At 43.7% G+C, this 14,657-nt stretch overlaps 2 protein-coding genes across 3 annotated transcripts; both read right to left on the bottom strand.

The window, feature by feature from the left end:
* Positions 1-4,135: 4,135 nt before the first annotated feature.
* LOC100281960 (60S ribosomal protein L12) lies at positions 4,136-5,337 on the bottom strand. The gene is made up of 2 exons (NM_001154878.2): positions 4,786-5,337; positions 4,136-4,404 (listed from the first exon to the last, which is right to left on the bottom strand). Exon 1 carries the CDS (start codon positions 5,288-5,290, stop codon positions 4,790-4,792), a length of 501 nt encoding a protein of 166 aa, NP_001148350.1. The 5' UTR covers positions 5,291-5,337; the 3' UTR covers positions 4,136-4,404; positions 4,786-4,789.
* Positions 5,338-5,962: 625 nt separating this feature from the next.
* Positions 5,963-10,322, bottom strand: LOC103653953 (titin). Of its 2 annotated transcripts, none has more exons than XM_008680770.3 (7): positions 9,837-10,322; positions 9,219-9,747; positions 9,061-9,129; positions 8,868-8,969; positions 8,622-8,738; positions 6,476-7,944; positions 5,963-6,388 (listed from the first exon to the last, which is right to left on the bottom strand). In XM_008680770.3, the coding sequence occupies exons 1-7, from the start codon at positions 9,966-9,968 to the stop codon at positions 6,320-6,322; spliced, it is 2,487 nt and encodes an 828-aa protein (XP_008678992.1). In that variant the 5' UTR covers positions 9,969-10,322; the 3' UTR covers positions 5,963-6,319. The 2 variants fall into 2 exon arrangements, with proteins under 2 accessions (XP_008678992.1, XP_008678993.1); XM_008680771.3 differs by having other exon boundaries at positions 8,622-8,714; positions 9,837-10,216.
* Positions 10,323-14,657: the final 4,335 nt, after the last annotated feature.

Below are 14,657 nucleotides of genomic sequence, written 5' to 3' on the forward strand. Positions count from 1 at the left end.
GTATTTTCTCTGATTCTAGCACTTAGACAAATATGTTAGTACACAAAAACCAATGTACTAAGTCTAGAATCATACCTTTGTGTTGATTTACACTTCATCCACCATTTGGCACAATTTAATACTTAAACCATTTGTATTGGGCACTTAATCACCAAAATACTTAGAAATGGCCCAAGGGCACATTTCCCTTTCATGATGGGTTGTGCTTAATATCAAAATAGTACCCATATCAGCATGCAAAGCTTCCCAAAACTTTTGCGGTGAACCGAGGTGCTCAATTGTACACTTTGATTTTGGCACACCATGTATGCATATAATCATTGTGAGTCAATCAATTATGACCCAAATTGAGCATGCATGGAAAAAGAGTAATTGGTCTTCACTAGAATGAAGTGTGCGAACATTGTGAGTCAATCAACTATGACCCAAACCGAGTTGTATCCACTTGTAGTCCCTGGTAGACTAGTGATGATATCCATTGAGATATCTTCCCACTTCCATGCTCGAATTGGCAATGGTTGAAGAGTGTGAGCTAGTTTAAGATGTTCGACCTTCAACTTACAATGAGTGTCACATTCTGCCATAAATCTTGATAAATCGTGCAATGTCTTGCTTTAGGGTCCCTTTGGTTTGGCTTCCAAACCTGCTTTGGCTTCTAAAAAAAGTCAATAGTAACCAAAGGGGTAAACTTTTAATAATAATCTTTCACGGAAGCAGCTTTTATCTAGTTCATTTGCCACAGCAACCTATGCGGTGCTTTTTTGGGCTGTGAGGGCGAGCCTTTGCACAAAATTACCCACCAATGCCATTATGAAGCGTACCGTTTCGATCTCCTATTCTCCTGGGCGCGTCTGAGAGCCAACAAACACAAACAGCCATGACAACGGAAAACCATCTCCTGGCCGGCGGTGCCCATCTCGTCTCCAGCATCGGCTCCTGGCCACCTCGCTCTTCCTCGTCGCGCTCTCTACATATTTGCGGTGAGTGTGCATGCTCCATCCACCCGCCCGCCGGAGTCTCTTCTCTCTCTCTCTCTCTCTTGCCTCGAACAGATTGCTTCGGTCCCCTGTTGTTGCCGATCTCTAGGCCACCGGAGTCAAACTCTGGCTCGTGTTTCTTGACTGTTGCATTTAGGTGTTCGATTTGTATATTGCTCATCTATTTTTTGGGGAAGCCTTTCATGTATTCCCTTCCTTGTTTTCAACTCAGTTGCATTGTTACGAGTAAATGTTAGAGATAAATGATTGTGGGCTACAACAGAGTTCAAACCAAGTGATTGTTGCAACCTGTAAAATATGAAAATGAGAAACATTAGAGGAAAGTGAGATTTGAGTCATTGAGCGGGCTTTTGGAGTCTTGAAGCAGAAGTGGCGTATTTTGAAAGGCATTCCAAGTTTTCCTACACGTACACAGAAACATATAGTTATAGCTTGCATGGCGTTGCATAATTTTATTCATGACAGCAATTCACAGGATAGGTTGTTTGATAGATGTGATGCTGATGAGGAGTACTTGGTACAACAGAGTTCCACATCACAAACACAAGGAGATGACAGTCCAGAGGGAGATAATGAGAATACCATGAATACCATTCGCAATAAAGATAGTTGATGCTTTGAGTAATGCGAGAGGGAGATACTTATGTTGAAGAAGGATATTCTGGATCATAACAGTTTATTTATGTGAAACAAATGTTAATGGTGAATACAAAACTTAAAAAACTAGTTTCTATCTGTAAAATGTTTTTCCTTGTCATTTATTGCACAAAATAAAGTTTTATAATCAATTCGAATATCAAGTGTCTCCTACAAGATAGGGCGATTACAGACATTTTATACCAAACCTACAATTTACAGTTGTTCGAACCAAACAGCTTTCTGCTTTTTTCACAGCTAATATTTCACAGCAACTTTTTCACAGCTCACAGCCCACAGCAGCTTTGTTTCACAGCCACAGCCTAACCAAACACACCCTTAGACCTTCCCACCAAAATCTATTCCTCATATCTTCATATATTTTATTGCTTGCAGGATGAATACAAAAGAGAGATTCATGAGCTTAATTCAAGATTTGCTCATGGTTATTATGCCCTCGATCAGGGTGTGAAAAAGATCCAATTCAATCCCCTCACTAGGTTCGAAAATTGGCGAAGTACCTCGTGTTACCTGAACAAGGCAAGTTGTGACATTGATCACTCTTCTTTACCTAATATTGTTCCTGTTAATCACTGTAACATGCTCCAGGTTAATTTGATGGGACCTAATATGTTACCCTAGTGTTGTTTACCCCACACCTTGCAAACAAATGAACTATTAGGTAGACTTACTATTGCTCTACCTGGTTTTGGGATTAATATTATATCTGAATTACGATAATGTTTCATTAATATTGTTAGTTTAATTATTGTTCATGATAAGAGTATTGTATTAATTGGAACATAAAGAACCACCCGGAAAAACAGTGCTACCACAAGGGTGGAATGGGACGCCCTTGGCCAAGTAGTTAGAAAAGCTAGGGAGAGATTACCTTACCCGAAAAGGGCAAGCGGGGAGTGCATCGCTGCAGAGTATACAGAGGTCCTCGACTCGGACTGTCTGTAAAGCTTTTCAGACGAGGGATTCCTATGCTTCCTTCTTTCTGCATTCGTAGCAAATTTTATCGAACTAGTAGAACTTTGGAAAGGCCTCACGGTGGATCCCTAGCCAACCTTAAAAGTGTCTAAGGGTCTAGCTAACCCTGGCTAAATGGAAAAGACATCTTGTGGGTAAAGATGTGCAACCTATGCAGAATTTAAAACTAGTATAGCAGCCGTGCTCACGGTTATGAGCGGCTCGGACACTCACATGAGTAACTTATGAAGTTAAACTTAATCTATCATTTTGCATTGCATTGTGGGTTTTATTATTAATTGTGATCTCTTATTTAATTGGTTGGTATCTATTTATATTTAGTAACTGCTAATAAAACTTGGACCAACTTTAAAAACAATGCTCAACTTTAACCTTTTTTGTAAGCCTTACATTTCACATGACCTCCACCGAAAGTGAGCTCAGGCACATTATTCTCACAACTTTTTGAGAGCGAACGTATACGAGCTCACTCTTGCTATACTCACATCCTCACATGTAAAAGATATAAGAATGCTGCTATGAGTTCGTGAGAAGTCTAGATCGTCGGTTCCTAGTCAACTATGGTTGCGGAGGATCGATGTCTTCTTATGATATAATTATTTAGCTATTTTATACAAAACTCACATCATATGTCTGAAACTTGATACTAACACACATTTGATTATCTAGTTAATAATAAGACAATACTTTGTTGCATGAATGATTTGGCTAAATAGGGATGCAAGATGAGACTCGGGATTGAATGAATCTATATTGAAATGACGGCCACTCAACGTTGTAAAAGAAAATCCACCTGACAACAAGATACACTATGTTGGATGGATTGACGGTCAAATGATGGATTGATGGTCCTCACGAATGCATCAACTAAAGCTTGTTCGACTATTTCTACTATATGGATAGGATGAGATTAAAAAAATGTAGAGATTTTAACTTTCTACGAATTTAAACCTACCAAATTACATCCAATTCACACTACCCAATTACATCCAATTCACACGGATTGAGATGAAACCGAAAGCCCTGATATGGAAATGAGAGATACTAGGGAGACAGGACTAGAACCAATGGACACTCAGGCAAGCCATCAAAACACGTACAAGTATGGAACAAGTCTTAAGCATAATGGCAATTTTCAGTGCACAAAATCAAAGTGTGATTCTCTGCATGCAGATACTTAGCCATGTAATGTTACATAAAGCATTCTGCAGACGGATGGCCTTCTTGAAAAAAGAAATATTTGTAATGCATCTTTTCAAATGTTGTTGTTGTGTTAAAGGAGGCTCAAGTTATACAGCACATTGTTTAGCTGCATATGGTGGGAAATCTTACTACTGCCACATCCAGCCAGGGCCTTGTGCAATGCAGCTAATGAAAAAACACTTTGTTTTATATATATATAAGAGCACGCATCCACCAGAAAACCATAGCAACGGGTAGCAGAAACATATTTCAAGTACTATGCGCCTCAACGATGTAATCACTAACCAGACAAATAACCAATTGGCCATGCAATATAGTCAAATTTTAAACATCGCATGAAAAATTCCAACAAAACTCAGGCACTGGTAACTTCGATTGTACCTAGGAATGTTCATAAAATTTGACAGAAATTGTCTCAGACTTAAAGCATGACAAAGTTTCTAAGCAAAACTCCGCTGTGATAACTTCCATAGTTCCACGTCCACGTCCACCCCCACCTCAAATAAATATGAGAAAATCTAGGCAGAGAATGGCTTCAGCAGCAAAGATAACACAGTCCTGGACACCAATCCTGCAAGGTTACAAAAGGGACTGTGTCAAGCTACTAACTGAACACGGCATCCATAACTGAGACATCGATCAGCGAGAGAAAAAGCATAATTCATTCAGTACATTGAACTCTAAATCTTTAGATTTTGAATATTTAACAGCAATTAAAACCCTGAAACCCACTTGATAGCAATGTTTAATCACATTCTATCAATTCATGAACAAAAGGATCGGTGGAGCATCGCTTAAATGAAGGCAATTCCCAGAGTTCATACTGACATAAGCTGAAGGGAACGTGACGTGAACGTGAACAAAGCATAGCATAAACTGTATTGGCTAACTTCAATGCAAAATGGGTCATCAATATTATTACAGTAAAATAACAGAAACTTGCTCACAATACCTTCTTAAGCGGACGGGATCTCCACCTCGCCGTCGTCAATCTCCTGCTGCAGGTCCTTGGGGTCCTTGCCGTCGACGGTGCACCCGACGCTGACGCAGGTACCGAGGATCTCCTTGACGGTGCCGGCCAATTCCTTGGCCATGGACCTGTGCCTCATGGTCCTGGCGATCTCGATGACGTCGTCGAGGCTGATGTTGCCGCTGTGCTTGATGTTCTTGACCTTCTTGCGGTCCCTCTCTGGCTCCTTGAGCGCCTTGATGACGAGCGCCGCGGCGGAGGGGACGACGGAGACCTTGGCCTGCCGGTTCTGGACGGTGAGCTTGACGGTGACGCGGAGGCCCTTCCAGTCCTTGGCCGTCTCCTTGGCGATGTCCTCTCCGATCTTCTTGGGGGAAAGACCGAGCGGGCCGATCTTGGGGGCCAGCGAAGACGCTGCGCCGACCTCGCCGCCGGTCACACGGACGAACACCTCCACCACCTGCGACGGGTCGAGCTTGGGCGGCATGGCTGCGAGCGTGGGAGTGGCGGCGGCAGTTGCGGGAGCTAGGGTTCGCGGGGCGATGCTTCTATCGAGTGGGTTGTGGGTATTATATTACGGTTGTCCCGACAAGGCTGCAGTTGGGCCGTCGTGAACTGGGCCGAGTCGCATTGTCCAAAGGCTGCAGTACCAGTTTAGCAGCTCCAACTCCAAAAACCTAGCTAAATTTGTTTATAGGTAAAAATAAAAAAAACTGATGATTAAAACACGATCTAAACAAACTCTTCATCTTCCTAATTAATCTAGCTCTGTGCATTCCTGCTAGTGCTCCACTGCTCCGGACGACCGTGTTCGTGTTCGATACTAGAAGTAGCAGGGAGAAAAGTGGTTCTAGCACCGCCTCCATTCCGAACTGTTACTGTACAACAGTGAATCAAGTCCTTTCTTTCTAGGAGAGATTTTTCGGTACTCGAAAACGAAGAACTAAGTCCAAAAACAACTATATAAGAATTTTGGAGACACCTTTTTTTGTGCTCTACACAGATATTAGAGAGATACTTCAACGATACAAAGCAGGTTCCTCGAAATAAAAAGCGAACAGGCTAGAAAATTCAGTCAATGCTAACTAATGACCAGTTGCAGTTTGCATTGCCAGCACGGGAATGAGTGCTGAAATAGCAGCACATGGAACATGCTAAATGCTATTTGAACTTTGAAGCGTTTCTATAACTTCGCACTGGTTCAACATGAACAAAATTTGAGGTATCCAGGACCTTCATATACATTATTAAGCGAAACTTAGCATCTTCACTGGATAAACCATGTTCTGTAACCGATACAAAATATATATATAAAGGAAAAAAGGGGGAGAAGCAACAGGAACTGCAAGTTTGTTGGCTGAAACCATGGTTTCACCCCTGATCACGATCACACACGAAAACTTTTGAAAATGAACATGCGGTAGCCTAGTTATCACTTCACAACCAGAGCACACTCCGCGTTTCAATCCTTTTGTGGCAGACGCCATCCACACAAAATTTCGCCTGCTTGTTCTGTTCAGTGGTCGATGCAGGCGTTTTCATCCACCTCCTCGAGAGGAAGCCTCTTCCCTTCGGTGACCTCCTCCTTTACATAATGAACAAAGAGTAAAGAAAGATTCACTAACGACAATCTTAAATGAGTGCACACGAGATGAGTCAATTAATTTCATACCTTTGCAGCAATGAGATATTTCTTGTGTGTGGCTTTAAGCTTCCTGAGGCTCATGCTATTATAATCCTGTGGTTGCTGCTTCTGCATCTCCTTTGATTCTACCTCTTCATCCAGGGACTTCACAACGTTGTCAACCTCTTCAGGACCCTCCTCCTCCTGCCCTGTTTTTAAGGCAGAATCATCCAGGGACTTTGCAGTTTTTGTTGCAGATACAACAGCATCCTTGTTTTCCTCGAGCACTGGAGGAGCAATGTCACTCTCGGTTTCAGCACCACTGAATATCATGATATTTTCAAACTCTGGTGGTAGGTCGCCACTGAAATCATCATCTTCAGTAGAGGCATCTTCGTTGGCATCTTCAGCTATCCCAGATCCCTGCATCATTTGGACTGCATCAGAGGTGTAACTCTCCTCATTGGTCTCATCAGGATCTTCATCGGTCTCGTCAGTAGAGCCAATTTCCTCAGTGTTCTCATCATCATCTGAAGCCCATCCCTCATCTTCATCGAGATCGTCTTCTTCACTGGTCTCATCGTCTGTCGGTTCACCCTGCAGCATCTTAGCAGCAGTCCCTTCTCTCTCTTCACTTAGGGCATCTTCATCTTCTTCACCTGTTTCATTGTTTGCCAGCTCAGCCTGCAGCACCTGATCAGCAACCCCTTCTTTCAATTCAGCAAGGTAATCTTCCTCGGTGTTCTCATCATCATCTGAAACCCATTCCTCATCTTCATCGAGATCGTCTTCTTCGCTGGTCTCATCGTCCGTCAGTTCACCCTGCAGCATCTTAGCAGCAGTCCCTTCTCTCTTTTCACTTAGGTCATCTTCATCTTCTTTACTTGTTTCATTGTCTGCCAGCTCAGCCTGCAGCACCTGATCAGCAGCCCCTTCTTTCAATTCAGCAAGGTAATCTTCCTCATCTTCTTCACTGGTCTCACCAGCCTGTGGCATCTCATTAGCAGCACCTTCTTTGCCTTCAATGAGTATGATTTCACCTTCAGTCAGAAGAATCTCCTTTGGGGTAGGATCAGTCTCAACAGTGTTAGCAAAACCATCTTCCTCGATGGCCTCCTCACTGATGGCCACTTCCTTATCTTCAGTAACAGCCTCCTCATTGATGGCCACTTCCTTATCTTCAGTAACAGCCTCCTCACTGATGGCCACTTCCTTATCTTCAGTAACAGCCTCCTCACTGATGGCCACTTCCTTATCTTCAGTAACAGCCTCCTCACTGATTGCCACTTCATTATCTTCAGTAACAGACTCCTCACTGATGGCCACTTCCTTATCTTCAGTAACAGGAATGGCCTCATCAGTCATCTCCCTTGCAGGTGAGAACTCAGCCAAGTCCTCACAATCTTCAACTGAGGCATCCTGTTTCTTCTCAATCACACCTAGGATTGGTGAATCATCCATGACTTCCACTGAAGCAGATCTCTCAACACTGATAGGTTCCTGCTCTTTCACAATTCCTGACAGTGACGCATCAGAATCAGAATACACAATTAGTAAAATGGGTTCAACGAGCACACAATTCAGAAACTCAGCAAACAACGACAAAAAAGCAACAATTAAGCATGCAGACAAAGAGATGACAACAACAACAAAGTTTTTTTAGTTTCAAGTTGAAATTCAACAGAAGCCATGGATCAAGGTTCAAGCACGTGGATAGCTGTTTTCCATTCCTTCACATTAAAGCTATTTTTTGGGCATATTCTATCCTTTTAAGTTAACTTACCTTTTCCTGCCTCTCTTCACACTACTATCACACCTTAGGATTCCACAACACTGTGTGCCTCTAGATATCTCCGATGGACATGTCTCTCAATCGGTGTTAGACAAGTTTTTTTTCAATTGGTGCTACTTCTAACCTATCATGTATCGACCACTTCTTGTACGATCGCATTTACGCAAACATATAACATGACATCTCTTTGTAGACCAACATTCTATAAAATACAACATAGCAGTTCTAGTCATCGTGCTATAAAACTTGTCTTTTACCTTCTGTGATATCCTTTTGTGACAAAAAACTAATGGTTGGTCTTGAGCATGCAAACAAAAATCATATGGATAGATTTCAAGAAGGCATTGTCAGAATCTCCAACAATTCAAGGTACAAATGACAGTATTTGGGAATGCCTCTCACCTTCATGGGGCTCTGTGAACTGTTCCTCCATGACAACCACCACTTCCTCCACCTTAGGATCATTGCAGCTCTTACCCAAAACAGCTGCAGACCCTGTGGTTGCATCAGAAGAATCAACTGTGCATTCAACAAATAAGATCAATGACTACTTAGGAACAATACCTAATAGTAAATTTCGAATTACGTAACAAACAAGGAACTTTAAAGCTTTCACGATAACAGATAGAGCGCAAAAATAAATTTCACCTTCCTCACCCTCCTCCACTTCCTCCACTTTGTTGTCCCCTTCCAAAAACTGGACAACTTCCTCCTGCTCTGGGCCATCACATTTCACATCCAAGACCACGGCTAGATGATAACACACAACCAGCATCAAACACTGTCCCCATAAAAATTGAACAGTAGAACCAAATCAATCTAGGAAGTGAAATCCTCTGACCTTTTGGTTCCTCTTGCTGCACCTTCTCCTCCCCCTTTGGGTCATCACATTTCACATCCGAGAGAGCAGCTACATGATAACGAAATCAGCATCAAAAGGCTGTCCACAAACAACAGGATAGTAGAAGCAAGTTGATCTGGGAAATGAAATCCTCTCACCTCTCGGTTCGTCTTGCTGCCCCTTCTCCTCTTTTGATGCGACCGCCACCACCTCGGCTTCCTGATCCAAAGCTCTCGTCATCTTCGATGTCTTGTCCTCGGATACATCTTCGGCGGGGCGGTCCACCTCCACTGCCCCCGCGGCTTTGCGAGAGGCCGCCCTCCTCCGGGTGGCTGGGGTCGGCGCCACCTCGCCCGTCCTACGAACGGCAGTCCTCCTCGCTGTTGCGCGCGCACTGGACGCCGGAACCGGAGTAGGAAGAGGCGCGGGTGTGGCCCGAATACCGCGGCGAGTGCTGCGCAGCACCACGCCGGGAGTCTTCACGTTCTCCTTCATCTCGTCCTCTCCTCCAACCTCCATCCGGATGGCCTCTGGTGATTTTACCGATACGCGGCGGCCGCGGGGGAGCGGGCTACCGTGCTGCTGCTCCTCGACGGCCACCATCTTCGCCGCCGACTTCATCGCCGACCTTCCTGGCGTCGCCGTCGGCAGACAGAGAGTCGTGCCGATCTCGTCGACCCCGTCGACCTGACCGACAAGCAAAACCCCAAATCAACTACCATTCCGAACCTAATAGGACTCACGAACATACTACACGAGTGGAATCGAGAACTCACCGAGGTTAGGCCCTGCAGCGCCTCGGCCATGGCGGCGTTGGTCATGTTGGCGCGGACGCCGTTGCGCTTGCACAGCGCCTGGAGCTCCCGGCGCGAGAGCGTGTGGAAATCCATGGCCGTCGCCGCCTCCATCTCCCTCACGTCTCTTACCTTCTCCTCCTGATACGATGATCGGGTGCAGTGATTTTGTGGATGGCGAATTGAGCACACACAGATATGGGATGCTCAGGAGGTTGGCGGCGGAGGAATACTATATAGGAATGGATCTGACCGTTGCAAGGGGGGCTCGTCTAGGGTTTTCCCCTCTCGTTTGATTGTTTGAAGTTTGAACGCTGCTCAGCTGTCAGCTCAAGTGGAGGCGGCTTGGCGTGGCGTTTAGTGGAGCATGTATTGTCACTGCAGGTGGGGTCCGGAGGTGATTGACGAGTATGCACGCGGTCCACAGCTCCTCTTCCTTCGATTAGCTTCGCTGTGCGAGCGTCTCGCTGCATGTGGGACCTAGGGTGATTAACGAGTACGAATAGTCGAAATACGGAAGGAGTTAATTGAGGATCTGGAACAGGTTGTTTCAAGCTTTCTTCTTGTCTTGTAATTGCGATTCGTATCGTTTCAATATTTGTTGCTTGGTTTGGAAAATGGTTATCAAGTTTAGGTGCGAACAGGTCATCAGCTTGACAGCTTCCATACCATTGATCCGTTTAACTTGACGAAGATAGGTGTGAACAATAAATTTGTCAAAATAATGATCGTCCCTCTATGTTTCTTTTTTTTTGTTGGCACCTTTTTCGGGCGCCAAACACTCAACAAAAACCAGCGGTGATGCTCTCCGTCAGGCGCGGACGGTCCGCGACCTGGCGTAGGGCTAGGGTTCCCTTCTTGACGGTCGGACGGTCCGCGCCTATAGATCGGACGGTCCGCGCATACGCAGAGGCGACGGAAGGTCGCCGGCGGCGCCTAGATCTCACTCCCGAAAGGAACCCCGTCGGGGAGTAGAGATCCTAGGTGGTGTCTAGGCTCGGGTAGACCGACCTAGACTCCTCTAATCGACGTAGAGTCGAAGAGAAGCGAAAAAAAAGGGAATTAGAAGACTAACCTAGAACTAGACTAGAACTACTCCTAAGAATAAATAAAAATTGTATTGATTGAAGGTTCGATTGATTGATTAAATCGATCGTATTCCTCCGCTTTTATAGAGGAGGGGGCTGGACCCGTTACCAACAAAATTCTGAACTAATCCCAAGATTCTCGCCAAAAAACATAGCAAGAAACTCGGAACCCTAATATGTTCTGCGCTTGCGCGGATCGTCCGACCCATAGGCGCGGACCGTCCAGACCACGGACCGTCCAGCCTCAGGGCCGGACCGTCCGGTATCTTTTTAGTGTTCAACATATGCCCTCCTGCCTTTTGGTGGAGCTGAGCAAACCAAAAGCAACTAACTCGATGTGATTACATCGGTTCTCTTAGGCATCTTGCCACATACTAGGATGGTACTGTTTGAGGAAACGCCCATTCAAAGCCTTGGGTAAATCCTTGCCTTGTAATGTTTATAGTAAATAGGCGTTACCAGACATTACCTGTTTTACTTTATAAGGACCCTCCCAGCTTAGCGACCATTTCCCAAATTTCCGGTCTTTATTCCTTAGAGGCAGGATGGTCTTCCACACCAGGTCCCCTACTTGAAAATGACTTTGCTTTGACCTTCTTGTTGTAGGCCCTGGCTACCATAATCTTGTCCTTTTCTATTGCTCCCAAAGCTATGACCCTCTTGTCGATCACCTCATCAATATTATCCATCATTAAATTATAATTATCAATGATGGTTAGATCATTTTGTCTAGCAAATTTGACAGCATTCAAACTTATTTCCACAGGCAACACTGCTTCCTGCCCATAGACAAGCTCAAAAGGAGACACTTTAGTAGTACTATGTTTAGATATTCTGTGAGCCCATAAAGCTTCGGACAAAAATTTATGCCAATGCTTAGGATTATCGGATATCTTCTTTTTTATCAAGTTAATTAATGTCCTATTACTAAACTCGGCCTGTCCATTGGCCTGAGCATAATATGGAGATGAATTAAGAAACTTAATTCTATATAATTCAGCAAATTCACGTACCTCCTTTAACATAAAAGAAGTTCCTTGATCTGTAGTCAAGATCTGGGGAATGCCGAATCTATGAATAATATGTTTAGTTATGAACTTAATTACCTCCTTGTGTGTCATGTTTTTCAGAGCAACGACTTCAGTCCATTTGTTAAAGTAGTCAGTGGCAACTAACACGAACCGATGCCCCTTCGATGACGAAGGATGAATTTCCCCTATAAAGTCTAAGGCTCATCCTCTGAAAGGCCAAGGCTTGATGATAGGATGTAATTCGGCTGCAGGGACCAACTGTAGGTCGCCGAATCTTTGACACACTTGGCATCATTTGTAGTACTTGAAACAATCAGCTATCATGTTAGACCAATAAAAACCAGACCTTCGCAACAACCACTTCATCTTTGGAGCCGATTAATGGGTACCACAAATTCCTTCATGTACTTCGGCCATGGCTAATATAGCATTATCTGGGCCCAAGCACTTAAGCAGGACGTCGTTGACTGTTCGACGGTAGAGTTCATCATTCATCAAAACATACTTGAAAGTTGTACACCGAATGTTCTTATCTGTCCTGATATTGGGATTTCGTAAATAATTAGTTATGAGCGTCCTCCAATCACTTGCATCGGCTTCATTATCAGCCGAATCAATTAGGAGAACTTTCCTGGTAACCCCGGACAGTCCAGAGTCTTTACTCGGACGGTCCGCGACCTGGGGAATTGGCCCTGCACCGGTTATCAGATTTTTAGTGTTGTGAAATCTCCCTCGCTTTATTCGATAACCTGATGCATCTTGTGTCAAATTGTTAGCTCTATGATTCTCAACTCTAGAGATATGCCGAATACTGAATTCATCAAAAGAATGAATTATGCCCCCAACATCTTTCAAGGTAACTATTTAGAGTACCATCAAAACATTGATATTCTTCTAACACCTGTTAGACGACCAGCTGAGAATCACCAAATGCCTTCACATGTTTTACTCCCATATAATTTAAAAGTTCCAAGCCGAACAAAAGGGCCTCATATTCGGCTTGATTGTTAGTGCAATAAGTTTTCAATCGGCTAGAGAAGTCGAAGGAGACATCACTTGGTGAAACAAGTACGATACCAATTTCTTGTCCTTCATTGCAAACCGATCCATCAAAATATAAAGTCTAAGGAGTAATAGTGAGGTATGACATGTCTAGTTTATGGGTATCATTAATCCGATGTTCTACAATAAAATTCGCTACGACCTGGCTTCTCATAGATTTCAATGGTTCATAGACCAAGTCATATTCTATGAGTGCATAAGCCCACTTACCAATTCTACCACTCATAATTGGGTTATGCAACATGTATTTGATCACATCGGCTTGACCAGAAACAGTGCAATGACTAGACAGTAAATAACATCTACACTTGGTGCATGCATAAAACAAGCATAAGCATAACTTCTCAATAAAAGTGTACCTCGTTTCAGCATCCACCAACCTCCGACTTAGATATGTCACCACATGCTCCTTTCCTTTAGTTTCTTGTGTCAGAACAGCCCCAATGACCTTATCTTCAGCTGCAATGTATAATCGGAATGGTACTCCTGTTTGTGGTGCTTTTAATACGGGAGCCGAAGACAAATATTTTTTAATGAGATCAAATGCTTCCTGCTGCTCTGCCCCCAAGCGAATTCGACATCATTCTTAAGCCGAAGGATAGGGGTGAAGGCATCAATCTTCCCGGCCAGGTTAGAAATAAACCTTCGTAAATAATTCACCTTGTCGAGAAACTTCTGCACTTCGACCTTACAGGTCAGAGGTCCCACATTCCGAATGGACTTGATTCGGTCAGGGTCTATCTCTATACCATGTTCATGGATGACAAATCCTAAAAACTTACCAGCCGACACTCCAAAAGCACATTTACGTGGGTTCATTTTCAAACCATACTGAAGCATCTTATCAAAGGCTTTGCGCAAATCAGCTAAATGAGAACTAAACCTCAGCCGATTTTACTACAATATCATCAATGTAGACTTCCACAATGTTTCCCAACAGCTCGTGAAAGATCAAATTCATAGCCCTCTGATAAGTAGCACCGGTATTTTTCAGACCAAATATCATGACAACCCACTGAAATAAACCAATAAAGCCTGGACATATAAAGGTCGTTTTAGACACATCTTCTTCGGCCATGAAAATCTGATTGTATCCAGCATTACCATCAAGAAAGCTAATAATTCTATTTCCTGATGCATTATTGATTAATGTGTTGGCTATGGGCATGAGATACTCATCTTTAGGAGTTGCTCTATTTAAATTGCGAAAATCAATGCATACTCTAAGCTTACCTAACTCCTTCTCCACCGGCACAATATTGGAGACCCACTCTACGTATCTGCAAGGTCTAATAAAATTAGCTTCTAGCAGCCGATGGATTTCGTCCTTGATTCGTGGGAGAAGATCTGGACAAAACGTTCTAGCTCTCTGCTTGAAAGGTCTAAAACCGGACTTAATGGGCAGTTGATGCACTACAATCTCTCGGCTTAATCCCAGCATCTCAGTGTAATGCTAAGCAAAGCAATCTGAATATTCCTTCAATAGACCGATCATTTCATTTCTAGGATCGGTCTCTAGGGTCTTGTTTACAAAAGTCGGCCTTGGAGTTTTACCATCTCCTATGTCGATCTCCTCCAAAGGATCAGTCTATGTAAATGAAAGGGAAATGTGCCTTTGGGCA

Source organism: Zea mays, chromosome 4, assembly GCF_902167145.1.
Source record: "Zea mays cultivar B73 chromosome 4, Zm-B73-REFERENCE-NAM-5.0, whole genome shotgun sequence".
NCBI classification, from domain to species: domain Eukaryota; kingdom Viridiplantae; phylum Streptophyta; class Magnoliopsida; order Poales; family Poaceae; genus Zea; species Zea mays.

Excerpts from the sequence above, each read along its gene's own strand:
- LOC103653953 (XM_008680770.3), bottom strand. The coding sequence starts at position 9,968 with ATGGAGGCGGCGACGGCCATGGATTTCCACACGCTCTCGCGCCGGGAG. Across the intron at positions 8,970-9,060 it reads GCAGCAAGAGGAACCAAAAG|CCGTGGTCTTGGATGTGAAA; the intron begins GTCAGAGGATTT and ends GTTATCATCTAG. Across the intron at positions 6,389-6,475 it reads AATATCTCATTGCTGCAAAG|GAGGAGGTCACCGAAGGGAA; the intron begins GTATGAAATTAA and ends CATTATGTAAAG.
- LOC100281960 (NM_001154878.2), bottom strand. The coding sequence starts at position 5,290 with ATGCCGCCCAAGCTCGACCCGTCGCAGGTGGTGGAGGTGTTCGTCCGT.